Source organism: Gopherus flavomarginatus, chromosome 3, assembly GCF_025201925.1.
Source record: "Gopherus flavomarginatus isolate rGopFla2 chromosome 3, rGopFla2.mat.asm, whole genome shotgun sequence".
In the NCBI taxonomy this organism is placed as follows: Eukaryota; Metazoa; Chordata; order Testudines; family Testudinidae; genus Gopherus; species Gopherus flavomarginatus.
In genome coordinates this window covers 61,916,957-61,943,295 of record NC_066619.1, presented here as the reverse complement: position 1 = coordinate 61,943,295, position 26,339 = coordinate 61,916,957, and the positions used below count along the sequence as shown (strand labels likewise).

The following is a 26,339-nucleotide window of genomic DNA, read 5'->3' as shown; positions in this document are numbered from 1 at the left end:
TGCCAGAGGGCTCTTTCTCCTGCCTCTGATCCACCTCCCAGTTCTACTTCGGCAAATGAACATATAGACACAGCACTTTCAAACCTTGTTGCCACATCTTCACTTAAGAGATTCTCTTCACTTTTTGCTATGGCTTCATCACTCATTCTACCTGCTGCATATAGTCTTGAATTTTTATTATGTAAACTTATTTTCTACTGGACCCTTTCAACCACCTAGAGTATCACATCTTTTGAAACTATACCATTTTATTTTGGATTCTATGATACCACTTTTTGTAACACTCCCACTTTGGACCAAATCCTCTACTGACTTTCCTTGTGCAATCCCGCTGACTCCAGATGATAACATTATCAGAGAAAGGGGGAGGCGGCAATGGAGTCCCAAGAGGCATAAATGAAACAAGTTTCATTATCAAATATGTTTTGAGACAGATTTTCAGACAATTACAATTACTGAATCTCTAAAATCCTGAGAAATCTGAGCTGCAGGGGACTCACTCTGACAAGAAATGAAATGACACCAGAAGTATCATAAACAAAGACTGGAGAGTGCCACTCCACCTTAGAAACTTACTTAGGAAGAACCTTTTTAAACAGGTTCTTCCTATGTCATTCAAGGAATGATAAAAAAAAGTATGCAGTAGCAGATTCCTCAGGACTTGAGCCATGTAGTTTTGTTAAAGTATAGTGCCAATTATATTTTAAAGAACATTCATGTACTTTTTCTTCCTCATTTAGAATTTTACAAATAAGTTTTTAACTTTTAGCAAAACCTTTGCATCTCACCTTTATCAATAAAATAATTTTAGGTCTTTTTAAATCTTGTGTAGTTATCTGCATTTTCCAGGTAAACAAATGTTTGTTATGCTTAACTGAATTAATCACAAATCATCACGATTTATCTCAGCAGGAGTTATATTTATTGAACCTAATTTTCAAAATATCAGTGTGATGAGGAGTACTACCCCTTTACAGGACAGTCTTCCATTTATGGCCAAAACAGGCAGGAGGGCAATGAAAAAGCATGCTGCCCTATCCCGGGACTGTATATAAATAAAAGAAAGCTGAGCAAGATAGAAAGGGATGAGAAGCCAAGCTGGCTGCTATACGTTGCAGGACCTGGGAAACTAGCCAAACCTGGGCCTTTGAGACTTTGTTTTCTGACTAAGCTTGGTTGCTCTGACTCAAGTATTACTCTCTGACATAAGTGCTGTATGAACTTGGTTAAGCTGCTCCTTCCCTGACTTGAAGCCTACTGGAGAGCCTGCCTGTTCCATAGAACAAGAAAAGAACTACGAATTCTGCTGCCAGGGGTTGGTTTGGAGGACTTAAGGGGTCAGTTTGATTTTTGCCTCCCAGTTCTTGCATACTGTACAGTTAGGCATCCATTGCATGCATAAAGAGGTGTGTGCAATTATGGTTTAGATTATTTGTGCACACTGTATACTATATTCAATGTAATATCAAACTTAAAACATATATATCTCCAGATAAAGTTAGTTTGGGGCTTGGGAGAAAAGGAATGGAGCAGTGGGGAGAGGTATTGACAGTTCCCAAAGGAAACCAAATCTTCAGGCAGAGAGAGAGAGCGAGAGCGAGAGAGAGAATTGCAGCAACAAAAAGGATGGCAGAGAAATAAATGGGGCAACCTCTGTGCCCCATAAAATGCACCATTAACTATAATTTTATCCACAGATTGAAAGGAAGTAAATACTAATGGAGCATCAAACCAATTGAAGGCAGAAATATCTATTTTCTGCTATAATACATCATACAATTTTAATTAAACCACAGTAAGAACGTCAGGCAATTTGTTTAAAGGGGTCATCTCCTCTGCAAAGAAGACATGAGAGATCCATAAACTGTAAACAAAGACTAAATTATCAGATGTCAGAGTTCAGGTGGAAAATGAGTTACTAAAGAGAATTTAAAAGTTTTGAAATGAATCTTAAACAATTGCTTATAACACTAGTAATGAGAAAGTAGGATCATACCTCCTTTGCTGACAGATGGTACTCCAAAGATAGCAACTTACAGAGCGGATGAATGAAGAGATAAAGGACAGAAATATAATGTTGCTTAATAATGAAGAGAAAATCTTAAAAGCTGGAATCATTACTATTGTATAAGTGAAAACATATAAAAGGCCACTGTCAAGTAATTTAGTTCCCAACTGAAATATTTTAAATAAAATGCTTACATGTCTATAGCACCCTTCATTCAAAAGGACCTCCAGTATAAATATACAACATTGCTAAAACATAGTCACAACAGTACTTTGATGGAAGGGTAACAGCTATCCGACAAGCAACAGTGGTGATTGGGAAATTTTGGCCAATGCCTACATTATAACCTTCCTCATTTCCTTTTGATATAAATACTGAATTTTTTCAAACACCTGAAAAGCATCATGGTTTATGTTAGTAACAATGAAGAGTCTGTCCAAATGTGTTCAACTTCTGTGATGCTCAGGTGCTGCAAACTGAACTTAATCTGGTCACTGATTTCCCCTGTGTGAGAGAGATAACTGTTGGTATAAAGGTGGAGGCGGCGGTATATGTGCCTCCTACTCCAGCCAGGGTCACCGAGAGCAGGTTCGGGCCACGGTAAAAAATTTTTTTGGGGCCCTCCAGCAAGGGTGGACCATCTAAGCAGGGCCAACGAAGCCAGGGAAAGCAGGGCCCAGGGCCCCCTTCCGGACCCCCAGACCCCAGTAATTTGTACCGGCTTCCCCCACCCTTCGTCGGCCCTGACTCCAGCTGCATATCTCTGGCATAAGCAGGAAGAAGAACTTATTGGGTGAGCTGAGGGTGACAGGAGTCAGTCAGTAGTAGAAGGAGGTGTGCTATAGCTAAGCACCCCTACATCTGACCTCCTTGTGGCATTACAGAGCTTACATCAAATGTGGAAGTTACAGCAACAAAGTGCCTTCTTAACTGCTGGAGCCTGACAGTCAGGGACCTGGCTGCAACTGGCTTCCTGCAGCTGTCCACAATATCAAATAATTGACACTCTTGTCTACTGGATAAGATGTAGAACTGTGTTAGTCATTAAAAAGTCATGGCTCTTTTTGGAAGAATAGCAGTTAGCCCCAATTTCCTTGACAAATTCAAAGTAACTTAGTTACATTCTGCCACATACATTTCCCATGTAGATACAACTGGATACAGTTTTCAGCTGAGCACTGTTAAAAACCTGCCATGTTCCAAACCATTTCAGTGCTTGATGCTGTCATCCCTATATAACACAGTACAGAGCAGTCAATTCTGTTCAGTGGCTCATAGAAAAAAAAAAGGCACGGCCCCTACTTCAAAATAAGTGTACAATCTACTTCAAATATGATGCAATAATGTGGGTCACAAAGCAGTATGAAGGTGAGGATAAGGACCACGTTTACATCAATGATATTATGTAGTCACTGAGCAAGGCTAGCACACAGCATGATAGGACAAACATTTTAAAAATTTGATTTCTATATAATAGCCCACGATGTGTGTTCCATCTGTATGTTCCACACTGGATTCAAAGCACAGCCAAAGAGTCATCAAAGCAGGCATCACTGGTGAACTGGAAGAGACAGAGTCACGGATCAGATACAGACTGTCTCTAAATGACCTCAAAAGCATGTGGTGAAGTTTCTAAAGCATTTCACGATCTTTAGCAGAAAGGTGTGTGTGACATTTGGGGGGATCACCCAGACCAATAAAGGGTTCTGTCATCACTTGCCTTGAAAATCTGGGTGCCTTAATGCTGTGGCTCAGAGCTGACACACACCAGTAGCCAAGAATAAGAATTAACACCTCACCCAGACATCCACCCGCAAGTTACTGATAGCGGGGTGACCCCAATAGCCTTTCTGGTCATGAGTCTCCCCAAATCTATTCCCTGAGTTCTTAGCAACAAAACACTCAGACTTCTCCCTTCTGGTTCACCATCCCTGAAGAAGGGAAACCTGCCTCCCCATTATCAGTCCACTTGAGCTGGGACACTCCACCAAGACTGCACAATATAGACCTGCCTAGGGTAAAAATAAACAAAACGTTTATTTAATAGAAAAATCACAGATTCAAAGATGAAATAGTACGTGTTTTCTTATTATTACAAGTTACACAGAAAATAAACATGAAGATACAACCTCAGGCTTTATGATTCTGTATTTGTTAAATTCTCTTCTCTAATACTCCCTACCTATTGCCGCTGAATAGTTTCCCAACATGCCCTCTGTCTTAGAGAAGATCCAGTGTTTCAGACAGCAGCTTGCTTAGATGTTAGTCCTCAGTTTTTGAATATGCTTCACTTTATACGTGTTCTCTTTTAAAAAGGTTTGCAGTTTTTGTTCTCTCATTGTCTGAGACTATGGCAATTCATGGTTATGAAAAGCAGGGGAAACTCCCTCCTTCCTTAATTTTGCAAGACTGGGGTTTTCTTTTTAGTTTCAGTGTCTTTCCATTAACTTTAATGATCCAGGACCAGTCCTATTCAACATATTCATAAATGATCTGGAAAAAGGGGTAAACAATGAGGTGGCAAAATTACTCAAAATAGTTAAGTCCCAGGCAGACTGTGAAGAGCTACCAAAGGATCTCTCAAAACTGGGTGATCGGGCAACAAAATGGCACATGAAATTCAGTGTTGATAAATGCAAAGTAATGCACACTGGAAAACATAATCCCAACTATACATATAAAATGATGGGGTCTAAATTAGCTGTTACCACTCAAGAAAGATCTTGGAGTCATTGTGGATATTTCTCTGAAAACAGCCATTCAATGTGTAGCGGCAGTCAAAAAAGCAAACAATGTTGGGAACCATTAAGAAAGGGATAGATAATAAGACAGAAAATATCATATTGCCTCTATATGAATCCATGGTATGCCTACATCTTGAATACTGAGTGCAGATGTGGCTGCCTCATCTCAAAAAAAGATAAATTGGAATTGGAAAGGTACATAAAAGGGCAACAAAAACGATCAGGGGTATGGAACAGCTTCCATATTAGGAGAGATTAATAAGACAGACTTTTCAGCTTGGAAAAAAGACAACTAATGGGGGTTATGACTGACATTTATAAAATCATGACTGGTATGGAGAAAGTAAATAAGGAAGTGTTATTTACTCCTTCTCATAATACAAGAAATAGGGGTCACCAAATTAAATTAATAGGCAGCAGGTTTAAAAACAAACAAAAGGAAGTATTTTTTCAAACAATGCACAGTCAGTCTGTGAAACTCTTTGCCAGAGGATATTGTGAAGGCCAAGACTATAACAATGTTCAAAAAAGAACTAGATAAGTTCATGAAGGATAGGATCCATCAATCGGTATTAGCCAGGATGGGCAGGGATGGCATCCCTAGCCTCTGTTTGCCAGAAGCTGGGCATGGCGACAGGGGATGGATCACTTAATGATTACTTGTTTTCTTCATTCCTTCTGGGGCAGCTGGCATTGGCCACTGTTGGAAGACAGGATACAGGGCTAAATACTTTGGTCTGACCCAGCATGGCCGCTCTTATGTTCAGCATGGTCTTTCCCCGGGCTGTACAATGCTAGGTGCTTGGAGTTAGTTTCGTGGACATAGCAAGCCTGAGAGGTGCCCCTCCTTGCCTGACAGCTTCCCCACACAGCTGTGAAGTGATGCTGGGTTGCATCCTAGTTACAATTACAAATGTCTACATATATATACATGCATACATTCATAACCATAACCTGTGTATATATCTCCTAAGGACCATCAAATTCAGAACATTATAAGCCTTCATAAATGACCTTACTTGATATATTTATACACAATAACATTGTATATAAGTTGATTCGATTGTTCATTCTATGGGGTTCAGACCTCTTATGGCATCTGAACCCTGATTGTCACCATGTTATTTAATAAAATATTGTCCACAAAGGAAAAAAATCTTTAAGACATCTGTTTCCCTGAAAATGTTCTCAAAAGAAAAAATGTAAAGACACACCCACACTCTCTTTATTCTAAAGAGTATTTATGAAATTAAATATGTAATTCAATGTATTACTTTCAAATTGCAGGCAGCTTGGCTGTACTGGTGGTCTAGTGGCAGTACAACAAACTATTATACAGACAATTTAAAATTGGCTCCCTAGTTCAGTCCTTTGTTCTGGGCTTGTAAATCTGGGAAAACTGCTGAGATAACAATAATCAATTCCACTCCCTAATTGGCCAGAAGAATCCTCATATGTCCAGAACATATTGTTTCCATAGAATTCCCACCTCCTGCTGGCCTGGAGAGTAGAAGTGAACCGTGATCTCCTGAAGAACAAGAAATGTTAATTTAGAATGAAATTCTCCCCTGTACAGAGGGCCAGCAGAGGGCCTGTAGCCCACTTAAGCTCCCAAAATGGTGGACAGGCCTTATGCTAGCCCTTCGTACACAAGTGAACTTCACCTTTAATGTAATATTCTGATTATTCTGTATTATAACTTTCAAGGGCTGTAATACATTAGAGTTCATAAGCCCTTTCTCTCCCCAAAAGTTATGTTGTTACACTTTAAAAAGTGAGATTACACATGCACATATATATTATGAAGTTTGTGGATGATACCAAGCTGGTAGGGGTTGCAAGTGATTTGGAGGATAGCATTATAATTCAAAATGATCTGGACAAACTGAAGAAATGGTCTGAAGTAAATAGGATGAAATTTGGTAAGAACAAATGCAAAGTACTGCACTTAGGAAGGAACAATCAGTTGCACACATACAAAATGGGAAATGACTGTCTAGGAAGGAGTACTGTGGAAAGGGCTCTACAGGTCATAGTGGACCACAAGCTAAATGTGAGTCAACAGCGTAACACTGTTGCAAAAAAAGTAAACGTCATTCTGGGATGCATTAGCAGGAATGTTGTAAGCAAGACATGAGAAGTAATTTTTCCACTCTACCCCACGCTGATTAGGCCTCAGCTGGAGTATTGTGTCTAGTTCTGGGCACCACATTTCAGGAAAGATTTGGAGAAAGTCCAGAGAAGAGCAACAAATAAAAGGTCTAGAAAACCTGACCTATGAGGGAATACTGAACAAGTTGGATTTGTTTAGTCTGGAAAAGAGAAGACTGAAAAGGGACATAACAGTTTTCAAGTACATAAAAGGTTGTTACAAGGAGGAGGGAGAAAAACTGTTCTTCTTAACCTCTGAGGATAGGACAAGAAGCAATGGGCTTAAATTGCAGCAAGGGAGGTTTAGGTTGGACATTAGGAAAAACTTTCTAACTATCAGGGTGGTAAAGCACGAGAATAAATTGTCTAGAGAGGTTGTGGAATCTCCATCATTGTCTAACCTGCTCTTAAAAATCTCCAAACGCTTGTCAGGGATGGTCTAGACTCTAGAGAATAATTATTCCTGCCATGAGTGCAAGGGACTGGACTTGATGACCTCTCAAGGTCCCTTCCAGTCCTATGATTATTCTGCAACCGATCTTCAGCTGGTGTAATCTGGCATAGCTTTGTTAATTTCAAGGGAGCTGTGCTGAGTTACAGCTGCAGAAGAGCTGGTCCTTTATTTGTATATACTTCTATTGGCCATACTCCTCAAATCTGATTAATCATGCAACAGTGACAGATGCCTGGTAGCTGCCAGGATCATGCTATGATGCATTCATATTAAACCATTCAATATGGCTGTATCTGATCACATACTTCCTGCATATTTAAGAAATAGAAACTTCACATTTACAAAGATTATTTTTTCTTATCAATGCCCTAATTGCAACAGTTTCCTAGGACAAATGGAAGTTAGTTTTCCTGGTATTTTATTAAAAAAAATTAACAGACCATATTCTTTGTCAGGTAATTGTCAGTTAATAGATATATGCAGGCTTGGAAGGATTAGATTTTTAATCGGTAAATGTTGGTAAATGTCGACTTCACTGTACATACACAAACCACTGAAAAAATACTTCCATTGATGCTAATCAACATTTACAACTAGGCAAAGTAAAACAAAAATACTGCTTGAGAACTCAGAGTTTGATTTAAGGGTATTTACTTTGTATATTTTGACTTGTGAGTTGAAAAATTCTGTTTTAACAGTTATAAAGCTTTAACTTTTTGAATCTCAACCTCTACTGTCTTTAAATATTATGCGGTGGGGGGGGGGTGGGCCAATAAACTTCCTACAACTGTGAAAATTTAAATAGATAAATATTGAAAAAAAAGTTAAAAGTAAACATTGACATCCATAAAAATTATATAAAAAAATCAAATTCTGCCAAATCTAGATATATGTTTAGGGCAAACTCTTGCTCTGTAGTTCAAAACAGAAGCAACTGCATGTTGTATGGACCAAATCTATATTTTTGAAATATCTATATCTCTATTGAGCCTAACAGCCATACATCACATACTGAGAGGACAGCTCTGTTTCTCTTTGCAAGCCTTCTCTTTACCAGGAAACCAAAGCAACAGGACTGCGCTAATTAACTCAACATGCAACAGTAACCTTCCTTATATCTATTCCACACTATTTATAGATTATTTAATTGGCTAGTTAGACTTTTTAAATGTCTACATAGATGCAATTAGAATGAGACACATTTTTCTCTAATAAAAAATCATGAGTTTTTTTTAGTTTTCAATTAGAGAGAAATGTATTAAATTTTAACATTCCACTTACGTATACACTAAAAAGGTTGACTCACCATGTATTTGTTTTCATTTATTCTCAACGTCCACCCACTTTTGTTCAAGCAACAGTAAGAGTTTGATCCTGTGAAGTGCTGATCCCTCTCAACTCCCACTAAATAGAAATCTGAGAAGGCTCAGTAACTTGCAAAAGGCTTTCAGCATAGCAGGTTCAGGGCATAAACCATAAAGATAAACACTGACTAAAATCACTGAGCTTGATTCACCACTATGTTACTCAAGTTTGTCAGTGCAGAACCATTGGTTGTATAATATTTTGTATTACTACTGAATCTACCTCAAGCTCCTGAAAATTCAGCTCTGGGTGACTAAACAATCATGTAAATACATGATAATATACAAATTAATAATAATAATCTCCCCTGTATATCAGTTTTGCTTGCTTGCTTTTTCTTACATAAATTTAAGTATGTTGGCTTCTTAACTGTTCTAGACAAACCTGAGCATTTTAGGGTTTATTTAGCTGTATAGAACAAGCAGCGATGAAATTTCATAACGGACTGTGGAGCAAGGCAGAAAGTAAAAGCAACAAATTAATATTTTTTGCTCCATGATTTTTTCCACCATAGAGAATTAAATTTTCTCAATTATCCAAACTTTAGTCAGCTATCTAGTCAAACTGTCGTTCAACTTTTCTAGGTTGTTTCCATACTACAGTAAACAAATCTGGAAATCAAACAGAATTTGAAAGGATTATACTAAAATAGTTCTACTGGCAGCAGGTTAACACAAATTCATTTCTTTCCCCTAGAGAAGGAGGAATTCCAAACAGGTAGATTGAGGCACAGGCACTATAGGTCTACATCTATGGCCCCTTGAGCCATGTTATTACATCAGACCCTCAATTTTCATAAAAAAGTTACTAATCCTAATGGCTACCAAAAAAAGCTTGAATATGTGACCTAACTGTAACCAGTGTAGTGACATCTGCCCAAATCTGGTCACCCTGAAACAGCATCTCAGACTGTGAATTTCCCTGTGTATCAATATGGAATATCAACTCCAAGATCCATTGCCTTGGGGGTGTTTCATCAACACTACAACACCACAAGACTGTATGGCAGAAGGAGAAAAATTCAGTGTGCTTGCTCACTCTACCACTGAGGCAGAGAAACTTTGGCTGCTGAGGTAAGTATTCAGGCCCTCCCCTGACCATGCTGTTCCCAGGGGAGGAGGCCTCCAGCTAATGCTCCTCTGGCGTTAAGGGGGCTCCAAACCACTACCTCTCTCTCTAGGGTGGGAGGGTTACTCCTTTCTGCTGTGGGGGGGGGGAAAAGAGAAGATATGGGGGCCCTAATTGCTTTAATCTGGCCCTGTAATAGTGTAAAGGATCATCTGTAATAGTGATGAGGATCACCTATTTTATTCATTTTACACCCTTTCAAGCCTTTGGAACAAGACCCAAATCTTCCTGCAGCTTTTGGCTCTGGGAGCAAGAACAGGGATTCAGTGTTAAATCTGGAGCCCAGATCTGTGGGTCTGACCAAGTTTTCTTCACCATAGCCACTTTTGTGCTCCGATAATCTTGTGGGAAGCTAGAAAACCATTCAACCTCTATCATGAATTAGTGTAAATTAGAGCAGGCCCGGGACTATTCTATCTTGCAACATTCTCTTAGGAGCCCATTACGCTGGTTGGAGATCACTTGGACTTCAAAGCACTTTCTCCCCCAGGGACGGGAACCAAGAGGTTGGATTTAGAATGGGTAATTCCATTTGCATTACAGGTGGAGATGCCTCTGCCCAAGAGTGGCACAAAGGGGACAGATGAGGGGCAGAATCTGGTCCTGGCTCTCTTTATGTAGCCATGCAGAAAATTTTCATCTTTCAAAGTAATTTGCACTTGCCTTAAATAATTTTATTCTAGACATGCCTGCAAAAGAATGAATCACCCACATAACCACTTATTTCCTGCATTACCTAGCACAAACTCTGACCCATTGCTTTCTCAAAGAAAGATTCTGTGAAGGTGCTTTTGAGGTATTTGTATACAGTTAAGATCAGCTATGCTTTTTAAAAAGTATGAATAACCACAGTACTCAACAAGTTAGCGATGCACATCTTTAACCTACAAAAATACAAACATATGTAAATGGTTTTCTCCCTTTATAATTAGTTTTACAGCTCTTAACATGGCACAGTGAGGATTTAAATCATACACATAAACCAGTATTAAGAACCAAAAATGAAAAAGGGATGTTTTTAATCCTTTTACAAGTAGATTATTGTTACATATGCTGTCCGTGCATCTATTTCTTACTGAAAAAGAAAGACAAATTCATCAGAGGCTCTGTAATGATAAAACCTGAAGACACAGTAGGGCACATATATTCATAGTTCAGATGACAAGTTATGTAAAGAGTCACAAAGGGAGAGACTGCATTTATAAGATAAATTTACATACAATGTATTACTGACTCAATTCACTAAAGAACGTTCTCATTGGCAACATAAGATTTTGCTGTAGATTCTTCATTCAGGATCACCCTTTCTTTCCAGTGTAGAACCTAAACTTTGAAAAGCCTGCATTCCTGCATCTGTAAAATGGGTTACCTACTTCAAATGAGGATTAGTCTATAATCTAGTAATGTCTATAAAGCACTTGGAAGATGAAAACTGCTGTGTAAATGCTAAAGTATTAATAATTACCAAAGTCTCCTTTCAACATCTGATTACTCATTTCAGATAGGAAAGGGAGTGAAGGGTACAGAAAATCTGAGATAATAGTTTAGTAGAAAAGAAAGAGAAACCTCAGTGCTAGCACCATTAAACATTTTGACAGTGGACATAATCAGAAACTAGGAAAATAGCGTATCATATTAAAAACTGCAAAACAGGCAGTTTTTATATGTACTTGGAGAAACCACAGTAACACTTTTACCTACTCCATCTATTTATGTCATATGATGACTATCATTGTGAAAGATTTTTAGTTTCTTAAAATTTTTGCTGTTTTTCATGGCTTGCTTTCATTCAAAACTTTTCTTCACAGAAAAATTTTGCAACAATAGATACTCTCATTTAATGTATTTTGAAACATATTATCATATTTAAAATTTTCCTGAGACTTGGGGAGATTTAAAACATCTCAATACTAGCAAAAACTTTTCTGGTTTGCTCCCCCCTGCACCCAAATATTTCAGATATTTAGGTTCAAGCAGGCATTGAGGCAAGACCTAGCACAGACTCTAGTCAGCCTATAGGGAAACAGCTTCTGGGCAATCTACCAAGGAAGAAATACAATCTGCTTGAAGTGACCTTCAATCCTAATAGCTCTCAAGCTCTTTCATGCTGGGCAAATGATTTCAGTGATCATATTCTAGCAAAACTGATGAACAGACAGCCTCCTTTGAGACTGATGCAGCAATCTTTATGTAATTTGGCTAAATTCCCCCTCCTCTCTTGCATCTCCCTTTCACAGATGGAGCATGCAACAGTAAGGCTAGTCAGCCTTCAACACAACAGGATTAGAAACATTAGCATGGCTGCTGTGTGACAAAAGGACATATGGACCAACTAAGCTCACCAACACAAATCCTATCTTTCATCTCATGTAGAGGATCCAGTCTGGGAGAATCCTATGCTACAAATTGGGCGCGAAAAAAAATAACGTGGATGGAATGCCGCATACTATCTATATCCCAATTAATATCAGAGGACTAGATCACACCATTTAATTTCTCTCCAACTATAATATAACCTATCAAGTACTGCAATATGGCAACATATTCAAATTTGTCACTTGTTCCTCTCACAGTTCGGCCCAGAGGAATTTGCATCGTCTGAAGCGTCAGAACTTGTCAAATTTTGTAGAGAATTATACTTTTTCTCCAGACTGTCAGCTACACTAGATGAGTTCCTAATGACCCACCAAAGAGTTAATATAGATGCAGTGATATAAAAATGGAACAAAGAATTGGCAATAAGTATCTTACCCCACAGTGAAACAGAACAATATGAGAGATTAAAGAAGCAACCTTAGACCTCCAATTAAGTCTCCTTCAACAAAAAAATCATGTTTAGGGTTCACTGGTTGCCCCAAACACTTCACAAAGTTAAAGCTATCTTCAGTAATCAATGTTGAGGTGTGTGTGTCTGTGAGGTGGTGGTGGTGGTAAAGGAGTCAGCATGCATATGTTTTGATCATGCCCTTTTGTTTCCAGCTTCTGGAATGGTATTAGAACCAGAATTAATAAGATCCTAGAGTTGTTACTTGACCTTAAAGCTGACATCTGCATACTGTACTGGGTCAGATACCCAGCAAATGGAGGCTATAACTATATCAAAGGGAATGGCTACATAGAGTTGTACAGCTATGAGAAGTCAAATTTTGTTACACTGGAAAAATAAATCTGTCCCTTTCCCCCACATTTTTCCCCCCAGGAGGTTTAATGGACTGGCAGACCTGGCTGCAAAGGAAGGTATCTGTAATGGTGTGGCACCCACTGTTCACAAGAACCTCCTTCTGATCTGGTGTGTCTGTAGTCTTTAAACAGTCCCAGCCCTGGTATTGAGCCACAGGACTTCCTCCCTGGGAGCAATGGTTTTGCTCTCTTTGGTCTGTTCAGGCCTCAGCTCTCTAGCTGGGCCTCTTAGCAGTTCAGATCCCTCTCTGGGGTTTACTGCTGTCCAACTGTAGGCCACTTCCCTAATGGCCGGGGGGGGTGGGGTGGGGAGGGGAGTGGGTGGAAACCTGGGCCTGCCCACTACTCCAGGTCTCTTCCCAGGGACCCTAAGAATAGTACCCATTTGCCACCATGTCCCTTTAATAAAACTGCTTTCAATTCCCTGGGCCACTTCCCCATAGCCCCAGCCTTCATCAAAGCTTCACCTTTACCTCAGGGATCTTTTATCTTCAGGCCCAGCAGCCAGCCAGGAGTTCTCTCTCTCACTCCTGGTCCTTGCCAGCACTGAGCTGTCCATGGTGCTGCAGTTCCCTTTGGCCAGTCAGGAGCATCCCCTGCACCTCTCTGGCTCCAGCAAGGAACTATCTGTCTCTGCAGCTCTTTTTATATGGCTCTCCTAGGCCCTGACTGGCTGTTCCCTGCAGCCTCTCTGACTGGCTGCTTCCCCTGCAGCCACTCTAGGTTGCTTGGAGGACTCCTCTCCTGCTCTCTTCCTGGGACATGTGTTCAGGACCCCGAGGCCTCCAGCACAGCACCTCTGGAGCTAGTCCACACCATCACACACAATAGACAGCAAGCCCTAGAAAAAGCTGAGTCTATTTGGGACAATTTCCTAGAACTGGTCAACTAAAACTCCTTGCAGGATGCCTGAAAGAAAGACAGGAGATAAATCTATACCCTTCTTCTGTATTCCCTCTCCTCTCCATCTCTTTCCCCCTGCCTTTTTCCCTTTCATTTTTATTAATTCATTTGGATATATGGTATAAAAATCCATGTGCTGGGAACATATAGTAATTTTTGTACTTGTTTTTTATGTTGGCAGCTAAAATATTTTTGGTTTGTTAAATAAAAAAATTGAAAATTGTAATTAAATCAGAAAAAATAAAATGAAAGGACTTTAAAATCTTTTTAGCCTTTTGCGTGATTCAGTTAAATGAATCATCCTTCTTGTAGAAAATTCAGATAGAATTTAATGGAAATGGATTATGCCTTTATCATCTTGAAGTACTGGTCCCTGGTTTACCAAGTAAAGCTACGAAAATTGTAATTAGTGCTCTGTACTAACGAAAATTGTAATTAGTGCTCTGTACTAATAATGCATTTTATTGTAATTTACCATAACAAAATGAAATTGACCTACACAAAGAACTGAAATAAAGCTGAGTTTACCAATTAAAATGAATAAATACATTGTACAAAATTCAGCAGAACATGTTTAGGATTTATGGATGAATTTTGGTGAGAATCAAAATGAAATCAAATTATTTTGGGCTAGCTACACTGCAATCTTGTTATGAAGCTGTTTTAAAAAATATTAAAAACAGACTGTATCCAAATGGGCAAAATCAGAGATACATAAATTGATATTTCTTAAGTATAATTATGTGCATCTGTGATAGGCATAAAGGTCATTCGGTGCTCTCATACCCTTACTTGTCTCAATGTGACTGTTCATGGGAGGAACTGTATGCCTGGGCCTAATATTTTGCTGGACTGGAGCCTTCATACATTTCTAACAGAATTTCTTTTAAAAAGATCAACGCAACATTTTAATTGAAAACCATAAGTCATGGTCAATCTGTTGTTCCATGATCTATTCACATTTAATCACATTTATAAATGCCATACCAGAGAGGAATATATCTTTTGCCTACCTCACCGAGTGATGTCCCGAAGTATAATCTAGTTTCCCATATTTCTGAGTTCGGTAGCCATGCTTTTGCATCAGGTCCATCCACGTTGTATAATTTGGATCTAAGCCTTTGAAGTTATTCCAAGATTCTGTTAAATGAGTGAAAAGGCCACTCCACATAGCTGAAAAAAAGCAAGTTAGGAACAAATGCCTGTCAACGCATTTATAGAATAACAACTAGGGCTGTCAAGTGATTAAAAAATTAATTGTGATTAATCACAATTTATTGTGCTGTAAAACAATAATAGACTACCATTTATTTAAATATTTTTGGGTGTTTTCTACATTTTCAAATACACTGACTACAATTACAACACAGAAAAAGTGTACAGTGCTCACTTTCTATTTATTTTTTATTACAAACATTTGCACTGTAAAAACAAAAAAGAAATAGTATTTTTCAATTCACCTCAAACAAATACTGTACAAGTAGTGCAATCTCGTTATCATGAAAGTTGAACTTACAAATTTAGAATTATGTACAAAAAAACCTGCACTCAAAAACAAAACAATGTAAAACTTTAACGCCTACAAGTACACTCAGTCCTATTCCTTGTTCAGCCAATTGCTCAGACAAAAAAGTTTGTTTACATTTACAGGAGATAAGGCTACCCGCTTCTTATTTATGTCACCTGAAAGTGAAAACAGGCATTCGCATGGCACTTTTGTAGCTGGCATTGCAAGGTATTTACATGCCAGATATGCAAAACTTATCTATGGCCCTTCATTTTTCGGCCTTCATTCCAGAGGACATGCTTCCATGCTGATGACGCTTGTTAAAAAAAAATACATTAATTAAATTTGTGACTGAACTCCTCGGAGAAGAATTGTATTTCTCCTGCTGTTTTACCCACATTCTGCTATATATTTAATGTTATAGCAATCTCGGATGATGACCCAGCACATGTTGTTTGTTTTAAGAACACTTTCACTGCAGATTTGACAAAATGCAAAGAAGGTACCAACGTGAGATTTTTAAAGATAGCTACAGCACTTGACCTAAGGTTTAAGAATCTGAAGTGCCTTCCAAAATCTGAGCAGGACAAGGTGTGAAGCACACTTTCAGAAGTCTTAAAAGAACAACACTCCAATGTGGAAACTACAGAACCCAAACCACCAAAAAAGAAAAATCAACCTTCTGTTGGTGGCATCTGACTCAGATGATGAAAATGAAAATACGTCAGCCCGCACTGCTTTGGATTTTTATCAAGAAGAATGCATCATCAGCAAGGAAGCATATCTTCTGGAATGGCTGGCAAAGCATGAATGGAGATCTGAATCTTTAGTGCATCTGGCACATAAATATCTTGTGACCCTTGCTACAACAGTGTGATGCGAACGTCGGTTCTCAGTTTCAGGTGACACTGTAAATAAATATTAGATCATGTAGCTAAGAGAGTCAGGAGACCTGGATTCTACTCTCTGCTCTATTATTGACCTACTGTGTGAATTTAAACAAATCATTTTACCTCTCTGGACTTCAGATTTCTTATCTGTGCAATGAGGATAACAACATTTCTACATGACCCAGGGGATTGCAAATCTTAATTAATGTATGTTGAGATCTGTGGATGGAGGATGCTATGAAACATGTTATAAAAGTACAAAGCAGGGGTCGGGAACCTTTCAGAAGTGGTGTACAGAGTCTTCATTTGTTCACTCTAATTTAAGGTTTTGCGTGCCAGTAATACATTTCAATGTTTTTAGAAGACCTCTTTCTATAAGTATATAATAAAAGATAAATAAAAGCTTCATTTAAAATTAAATTAAAATGCAGAGCCCCCTGGACCGATGGCCAGGACCCAGGCAGTGTAACTGCCACTGAAAATCGGCACGCGTGTCATAGGTTGCCTACCCCTGGTACAAAGTATTAATATTATTATTAGGGCTGTCAATTTATCACAGTTAACTTACATGATAAACTAAAAAAATTAATCTTCCTTTATCATAGTTTTAATTGCACTGTTAAACAATAGAATACCAGTTGAAATTTGTTATATATCTTTGGATGTTTTTCTACATTTTCAAATATATTGATTTCAATGACAACAAAGAATCCAAAGTGTACAGTGCACACTTTATATTATTATTTTTATTACAAATATTTGCACTGTAAAAACAAAAAAAATAGTATTTTTCAATTCACCTCATACAAGTACTATAATGCAATCTCTTTATCATGAAAGCTCCACTTACAAATGTAGAATTCTGTACAAAAAATAACTGCACTCAAAAATAAAACTATCTATTGTGACACTGCTTAGAAGTCCCAGTCATGGGCCAAGGTTCCACTATACTAAGCATGGCACAATCACTAAACTTAGTATCTTCTCCTAGAAAAGTAACATTTTTATTGATTGTAAAAATAATATGCCTTACTCAGAAAGGCCCCAAAACTGCAAAGGACTTAAGCATGTGTTAAATTTCAAGCTGATCCCTTGACTTCAGTGGGACTTTTCATAAGTTTAACATTAAGCATGTTGACCATCAGAACACGACTAACTCCTTCTGTGGGTCCACAGACATCACCTCTCACAGATTCGGTATTGTGGTGCTTGGCTCTCTGGCTATGGCATGCTTAAATACTACCTTTTCTGGAGTGTCAAAATCCAAAACAAAAAGGAAGACAGTGATCTCAGAATCAGGGTTGTGCATGGGGTTGCCAGGAGGATCCTTGCTCTCCTGCTCTGAATAGCTAGTCCTTTTTTGTTAGTTTTCCTGGACCTAGCTGTTCCATTCACCAAAGGGTTCACTCAGGTAGCAAGTTGCCCTAAGCTCTCAGCTTGAACCAGGCTTCCCTGGTCAGCACTGAACTGGGTTGGTTCTTCTCCTTATCGCTCTCCTTTCCCTATCGGATACTGGCTGCACTGGGTGTAAATGCAGCAGGGCAGCATCAACTGGGTCCACAGGCTCTCCTTAACCCTCTCATCATTGCTAGTGGAGAGCCGGTCAGTTTTCCTTTGTTGCCAGTATAGGGCCTCTGTGCCCCATCATATAAACATATAAGTGCTTTTCTGAATCAGGGCCACAATCTACAATGAGGTAGGTTTCAGTGTGAATACTTCAGGGAGATGACTGAATCAGTTCCTCTCAGAGCTACTGTTTCAGTTCCTGGACTCAGACAGCACTACGTTCGTTTCACTTAGTTCATACATGAAAGGTTTCCGCCACAACAATAACAGCATGAAACGTATTAAAATAAAATCTTGGATTCTGAAGCACAACTTTTATCAAATGGTGTATAATATGGCAAAGTTTGAAGTCACAGAATTTCACAATACAAAGGTCTCTGATTATAACTGGTTGAAACAACAGAAAAAGTTTAAAAAACACTATAACATATTTAGGTAATAACTACTGAAAATACAAGGTATTTGAGAATAACTGGTTAGACGAGCTGATGTCCCAAGGCAAAGCTAAAGGCCATCCATCAGTTTCAATCAGTTGTTAGTATTTCATATGCGTTCCAGGTAGCAAGAAATGTAGAAAGTATTTCTGTGCTGGGAAGCCTCAGAGCAGCCCTGAATGCAGCCACAGATCAATGTTGTAGAGCAGAGCTTTCTCAAAGGCAGTCTGCCGCTTGTTCAGGGAAAGCCCCCGGCAGGCCGGGCTGGTTTGTTTACCTGCCGCATCTGCAGGTTTGGCTGACCGCGGCTCCCACTGGCTGCGGTTCACCGCTCCAGGCCAATGGGGGATGCGGGAAACAGTGCAGGCCAAGGGATGTGCTGGCCGCCGCTTCCCGCAGCCCCCATTGGTCTGGACCAGCAAACCTGCGGATGCAGCAAGTAAATAAACCGGCCTGGCCCACCTGGGGCTTTCCCTGAACAAGCGGCAGACCGGCTTTGAGAACCACTGTTGTAGAGGACAAACAAGTCCACTAGAATCCTTAAAGGTTTTCAGAAGTACTGAAACCTGAGTAAAGTTTGCAATGGCTTGAGGGGCTAAGAAGTTGGAAGAGAAGAATGCAGTTGGGAGGAAGAAGCATGGGAGGCAGACAAGGGGAGAAAGAGAAATGGATAAAAACCTCAGAAGGTTTGGATAATTTCAGATAAGCATTTAAAAATGAGGGCTTATTCAGCTCAAGCCTTCTGAGGTTTGTCCATCACTAATGAACATTTAAACCGGCTCTCTCCTGGTAGTTACTATTTCTGTTAATAAGATTTTTAATATAGTCTTACCTGCACGAGAAGGACAACATATTGGAGAATTGGTGTAGGCACTGAGAAAAACAGTGCCATATCTTTTCATGAGATTTATAAAAGGTAGGATCACGGTCTGATTTCCTGGATAAAATGTCAACCTTCCATCCTGCAATCAAAAAGAAGTTACTTAAAAACATTAAAATTGATAATGGTAACATTTTCTTTACTAGTTAGAAATAAAATATTATGAAAATGACCCAAAGCTACAATATATAGCAAATTTACCATTCTAGGAATTACGTTCTGGTTGTCCAAGAGTTGCACTCAGTTTTGATCTTGGAAACTGTGCAAAGAATAAAAACCACATGCAACTACGTAGGATAATAATACTCAGCACTTATAAAGGGTCATTAAATCTGGCACCTTTCAAAAATGAATTATCCTGGAAAACTCTGAAACTCACCAATTACAACCCTGGTGTCTAATCTTCATGTTTGGCAAGATGACTAAGAAGCCATCTGCAACAACACTTAAGCCATCTCTACCAATAACCTAGCACCCTTCATCTCAAAACATGTTTCAGATTATAAAATGGCATAGAAACACCACTGGTCACACTGGTAAATGATCTCTTTGAGCCATGAAGAGTGGGCAAACATCTCTGCTCTTCTATCAGTCAGCATCATTTGACACTGGCCATGAGGTGCTGCTGACTTGCTCGCCACACCTAGTGTAGGTGGTTGGAGTCAATGGAGCTATCTTCAATCCTTCATCCCAGGTGTATCTCAGAGAGTCATGATGGGCAGAACCTTTAGAAGAATTGCATGGTTCAAGCCTATTCCCATCTTCTTTTCAAAATACACACTAAGCTCCTAGGGGAGAATGTGAGATACCCTGAACGGCAGTACTTGAGCATGCAGACAATACCCAGCTCTACAACTCTTTCAAATCAAACGTAGAAAGCACCATCCCTCACTTGCCTGGTGCCTGAATGCGACAAGCACACAGATGAAGCACAGTTGGCTAAAACTAAACTGGGCTTAAAAATAAGTTTTGTTGTTAGGAAAAAACATTTCAAATTCTGGTCAAAACTCTCAAATTTCGCTTACGGGGGGGAAAATGTGTCTTTCCTCCAGTCATCAAGATGATGCTCAGTCTTGCATCTTCATTGCTCTTCGATTAGTAAAATTTATTGAGTTTGGCCACAGCGATTTTGCTCACTATACCCAAGAAGGAAGGTGAAGACCATGAGGAAGCTCTATTTGATCCCACATGGAACGGCCAATCCACTAAGTAACAGAGTGAGAAGGGCATAATAGTCTAAAGCTTTGTATGCTAAAATGATATACTTCCCACTGACATATTCAGTTAAGGTCTTGGTCTTGATTGTTATGGTGCTTGATAGCTTATGGTTTGATTATTGCAGAGGTTGGCTCTCTTCTTATGACCTATCAATGACATGTTAATCAGAAATTCTGAAACAAATCATGATAAAGAAACAAGAGACAGGCCTTTCCTTGTCTATACCAGTAAGGCCAGTGCATTGGAAGGTGTTTCAGTATGCCGGCATGCATGCATGGCCATAACCCTAACCCATTCCCCACATCTGCTCATCCACTGCGTGGGGAGGGGAGTAGCAGCCCCACTTGCAGCTCTCTCACTTTGACTGCAACTTGCAATGGTGCCTACAACAGTATCCTGAAATGTTTAAATGGCCCTTCATTTTATCGATTTCTTTAACAACTTTTATCAATAATATTTGTTTATTTATATCTTAAAACCAAACCTCCCTCCTTTCCCAAAAGAAAAACTTCAAATGACTTAAATCCCGCTAACTGTGCACATAGCTAGTGTAGGTATCCACCTGTTCCTTTAATTGTTGTGCTTATATACTCTACTCTCAGGGTGTTTTGATGCACCTTGTCCTAAATTATATTGTAAGCTCTTTGGTGAAAGGATTGTCTTCCACTATATGGCCCTGCCCTGCAAATACTTACACCCATGTAACTTCAAGCATGAGAGTAGTCCCATTGTACTCATGAAAGTGAGGTTACTCATGTATTTATGTTTGTACAGCATTAATCACAATAAGGCCCTGATCCTTATTTGGGCTTCTGGGCAACAGTGTAGCATACCAAAAAATAGTAAGTCAGTGCACAGTAGCTCTTAATGGATAGTTTTCCTGAATTCTCAACTACTATGTGAAAATAATTGCTCAGTGAAATACTATCTCATAAACAGAGAAATAACATGGTAAATTGAACATCCACTCTTTTTTCCTATTCAAGCATAACCATAGTAATTTACATCTATGGATGTGTGTCATGTGATGATGGTAAGGAATCAAGGCAAAGTTCTTTTTTCTAACATTGCACAAGGAATTTTTTTAGGTAAAGGGACCCATTATCATCATCCTTAAAGCTCTCGCTCTGCCTCACTGCAGAATTTCTACCTAAAATCTCCTTCAGACTCTGTCTGGCTTCCTACAATAGATACAAACAGTACACTTAGCTTCACACAATGCACTAAGATTTAGTTTTTATATAGGATTTGATCCTGGCCTCATTTGAATAGTTAGTCACAAGCGTTTGCAAAACCAGGGCCCTAGACTCACTGACATTTCATCGTTAAAAGAATAAGCTGTGTAAAATGGATACAGATCATTCTCTAGCATCTGACTCAGTGATGGCCCAAGAAAAAGCATGTACAGAGTTATACAGTATAGAGAAGCAAGAGTTACAGTGACATAACCGTTACAATGTAAAATATGTTGATACTCAGTCTGGCCACAGCCTCGCCCCTTCTGCCCAAGGCCCCGCCCCTTTCAGTTGAGCCACCCCACCCACCTTGCTCAGGACCGTGGCCGCCCTGTGTACTGGTAAGTCCCTGAAGTGACTTTCACCCCTCCATTCACCACTAGTTTCTGAGGCCATAGGAGCCAACTTCCTCAGTTCTCGGAGAGTGCTTGATCCCTGTTCCACCCCAGGACCCACTCCCACTCCACTCCTTTCCCCAAGCCCCCACCCCAACTGCTTTGCCTCGCTCCCCCCTCCCCTCCCCTGACTCTTCCTGCCACTACCCCTCCCCTAGCCCAGCACCCCTCACATGCTGCTGAACAGTTGATCATGGTGGCGGGAACCGCTGGGAGTGAGGTAGAGGAGTTGATCAGCAGGCCTGCCTGTTGGTGCTGAGCACCCACTATTTTTTTTCCATTGGTGTTCAAGCCTCAGAGCACCCATGGAGTCAGTGCCTATGTCTATGGCCATTATGGATACAGGGGACATTTACAAAAAAATTTCACCAGCTTTATCACCACTTTAACTGAACTGGTATACATATAAGTATAGATAAGCTTCTGGTATTTTTACCACCACGTTAGTTAAACCTAATGAAAGCACAGTGATAGAAACAGGCTTGGGCCCAATACCATGATTCCCTCCAGTTCAGCTGAATCTGTGTTTAAATTGGTTGGAATCATTCTATAAATTTCCCCATGGTGGATGATACTTGAATTTCTTATAATTTCTAAAGGCTACACAAACCAAGAATCTCTGATTGCTCCCTACGGTTTTGACCCTGCCAGCAGGTATATGGGATCTTGGGGAGCAACTACCACACAGGTGGGGTGCCAATTAATTTCTTTATTAAAAGGAAAAAGGAAGTGGTGGGAATTTAACAATGAAATACGATGGGATGGGGTGTATAGGGTGTTTACAATAGACAATGATGGGGGAGTTCTTATTGAACAGTGTAGGGAGTTCTAACAGTGAGATGCAGTAAGTGGAGTTCAGCACAATGGGATACAGTACAGTCAATAAGCAACTCAACTTTATATAGGAACAACTCTAGATACAGTGTGGAATGCAAAATCTACCAAAAAGAAATGTAAAGTAAAATGGTAACTTCTATATGAAATGGTCAACAATCTCAGATAGAATGTATTAAGTGGTTAATAGCTATATATACAATGTAACACAGTGGCATCAATGCAAATACAAAGTATATCAGAAAAGTGGAGGCGACCAATGGGGTGTTATAACCACAAGTAAAATGTGAATCACAGTGCAATGATACAATATGGGTGATAAGTGAAATTATGCAATGTAACAGCATAGATGAAAATTAATGACTTAATTTGTGAGGTTGTAATAGCAGATAATCTGCAAGAGTGTACCTAAAGGCTGAGTCAAGAAACAGGAGTGGGGAAGGGAGTGAATGATCAGTGGCAACTGATGAGAGGAGAGTGCAGCTGCAAGCAGTGAGAGACTCTGAAGCCCTGTGGGGTGAAGCCCAGAGCAGCAGTCTTCAGGAGCCTGCGGGCTGGACATACGGGAGACAAGAGCAGCTGGAGTGCACTTAAGGGGAGTCTGGGAGCAGCAAGAGGGGAGGGGGCTGAACGTGCAAGCGATGGGAAGGCACGTGGAGAATGAGAGAGACGGCTGAGGGAGGAAACAGGTTGCAGCAGCGGAGAGCACTTCAGGGAAGTTGCGGAGCAGTGAGGTGAAGACAAACGGAGCAGTGTGATGGTGATTTTCGGTAGGGGAGGGGCAGCGGAGAAGCGGGAGCACGAACACAGGGGATACAGGGAGAGGCAGCAGAGAGGTGTAAGGAAGGGCTAGAGGGACACCCAAAAAAAAAAAAAAAGGAGAGAAGCGGCAAAGGGTTTGGGAAGTTACACAGGGGGAGAAGCAGCAAGAGGTTACAACAGGGAGACACGGGGAAGTACACAGAGGGGAAGATTGGAGCGGGGGAAAAACAGACACGGGAAAGTTCAGGGAAAGATAGGGACAGCGGGAAGACGAATTCAAACAGCAAAAGCCTTATCTATCGTCTAACTTAATCAAATTTATATAAAATGACAAGCAGCTTATACAAAGGAACAAAACAGGTACAGAATACGACCAGGCAATGGCTTTTTTAAATCTGTCTTAACCAACGACTAGGCAAAACAACAAATATCACAATTCTAAGCAAACTATAACAAGCAACTATACGGAGCAACAAAATAGCAACTATAGCAAGGCAGGTGAAACTTACAAGCGCTACAATCTTAGCAAACTATGACTTATTAAACTAAAAAGCAAAACCTATGGTGCACCTTATGCTATGAGGAAGTCAAAGAGGGCAGAGCAGTATGTGCCCAGGATACAGCTCCCAAGGCAGCCCCGCAAGGAAGCCAAGGGGATGGTGGCTGTGTGACGAACTGGGAATGTTCTTAATGTTTGCTCTGAATACTGTGTTGGTGCCTCAGTGTCCCCATGGCAGTTCTTAAGTATCTGGCAGAGCAAAGGGCCAGTGCACCTAAATGCCTGGCACTCTGTCTCCTAGCAACTGATGGCCTGGGCCCCTCCTCTGCAAAGGTGCCAGCTGAAGGTGTTGGAGACAAAGGAATCAGGTGACCTCCTGGCCCGGAAAAGGGGCTGAGCAGAGAGGAGGGGCTGGAAGGGGTGGTTAGTCTGGAGCTGGCTGGGGTCAAGGGTGGAGGGCAGACCTGGGGGTCTGGCTCACTGCCCCCCAGAATGGACCCAGCCGAGGGGTCCGGTTCGCTGTATCTACAAGCTCTGTTTTAGACCCTGTTCCTGTCATCGAATAAACCTCTGTTTTACTGGCTGGCTGAGAGTCACGTCTGACTGCAAAGTGGGGGTGCAGAACCCGGTGGCTTCCCCAGGACCCCGCTGCGGTGGACTCGCTGTGGGGAGCGCACGGAGGGGCAGAGGATGCTGAATGCTCCAAGGAGAGACCCAGGAGGTGAAGCCGTGTGAGCTTCTAGCCCTGAACAAGTCTGCTCCAAGGGAGAGGAAGCTCCCCAAAGCCCTGACTGGCTTGGTGGGGAGCAGTTCCAGAGCATCGCCCGGGGACTCCGTGACAGGCTGCAGCAGTGGATATGGCTGAAAGCAGTGAGCCCCAAAGCAAAGCCCACAGGAGCAGAGCTTAGTGGCGGCACAAACTTATTTTTAGCGGCAAAGCGCCGTGGAGTTTAAGAGATGTTTTAAGACACGGACCAAGGTTTAGCTTGAGTCTGTGTGCTCGGGAAACAGAGCCAGCAGCTAAAATAATAAAATAAAAGTATAGAAAGTTTCACAGAGGGATTCTTACCAGTCCCCAAGGTAGCAGCAAAGGCAGAAGCAGCAACAACGTCAGAAGAAGCAAGGAGGGCTCGGTACGGTCTCGATAATCAGGAGATCTCTCAGGCAGCAATTCGTTCTTCATGGGGGGAGAGGTTAAAAAACGGGGGTACACTCAAAATAAAAGGAGAGCAGAGAAACGACTCCCCAGAACCCCTGGCTGATCAGACCAGGCAGCAATGCAGGAACCTTTCCGATGTTTGTTTTAAAAATGCCTGTTTTTAAAGGCAGACTCAGGCAGTTTCCCACCAGTAATCCTGATAGGCTCCCTCTGTCACAGGGGAGGAGACACAGGGAAAAACTGCAGGTGAGCACAGAGACATACCTGGGCAGAGTCCTGAACAATAGGTGTGAGTTCACACCTGAGGACTCAAAAGCACATGAGGCCTATGACTCATGCCCAGGACCTTAAAAACACATTAGGTCTTGCAGCTCTGGACATTGCCCACCCTACACAAAGCCCAAGTTTAACAAAGTGATAACAGGACCAACCCTTTGAACAGGGCAGTGGTCACACTTAGCACGCAGCACAAGTGGCCATCCCTTTGAGAAGGGCAATGGCTCTTGGTAAACAATTTAAGGGGCCCTCCCTTTGAGAAGGGCAGTGGCCCTGGTAAACAACTTAACAGCCAGGTAGAGGTGGCCACAGGAGGAGAACAAAACAAAATGGAGTATGGGGACAGCTGTAAGAAACAAAATGGAGCAGGGGGATAGCTGTAACAGACAGGTTTCTTATTTGTAGGAGTGTTCTCTTTTCAACATAGGTCGAATAAATTGTTTTTACATATCAGTTTTGCAGTGTTCATTGCTACTGTTACATCATGACCAGGTTTACCATAACTCACAACAGAAATAGTTACATGTAATTTGATTATTTGTAAGTAACTGATAAAAATAGGTTTCTTTCAAAAAGAGTTATCTTGAGAAAAAAATCTGACTCTTTAAACTAAAAAATACAGCGTCTTTCAGTTAATTCAAGGGTCCTCAACACGAACAAGCAGCATCATCGAGAGCCGTCACCCCCGAATTTCTGCAGCATTGCCTCTCGATGACGCCACTTGCCACCGACAACTGACATCCAGAGGCAT

The 26,339-nt window shown here is 40.6% G+C and overlaps 1 protein-coding gene across 3 annotated transcripts in view; it reads right to left on the bottom strand.

Annotated features, from left to right (window-relative positions):
- Positions 1 to 26,339, bottom strand: part of ARSK (arylsulfatase family member K) — a 49,605-nt gene that overhangs the window by 22,438 nt on the left and 828 nt on the right. For 2 of the 3 annotated variants that reach the window (XM_050943888.1, XM_050943889.1), the window contains exons 2-3: positions 19,163 to 19,292; positions 14,947 to 15,106 (exon numbers count right to left, since the gene is read on the bottom strand). In XM_050943888.1, the coding sequence (XP_050799845.1) occupies positions 14,947 to 15,106; positions 19,163 to 19,292 (290 nt within the window). Of the gene's footprint in view, positions 1 to 1,996; positions 2,033 to 14,946; positions 15,107 to 19,162; positions 19,293 to 26,339 lie in introns of all 3 variants that reach the window. The other variant, XM_050943887.1, reaches the window with a different exon arrangement.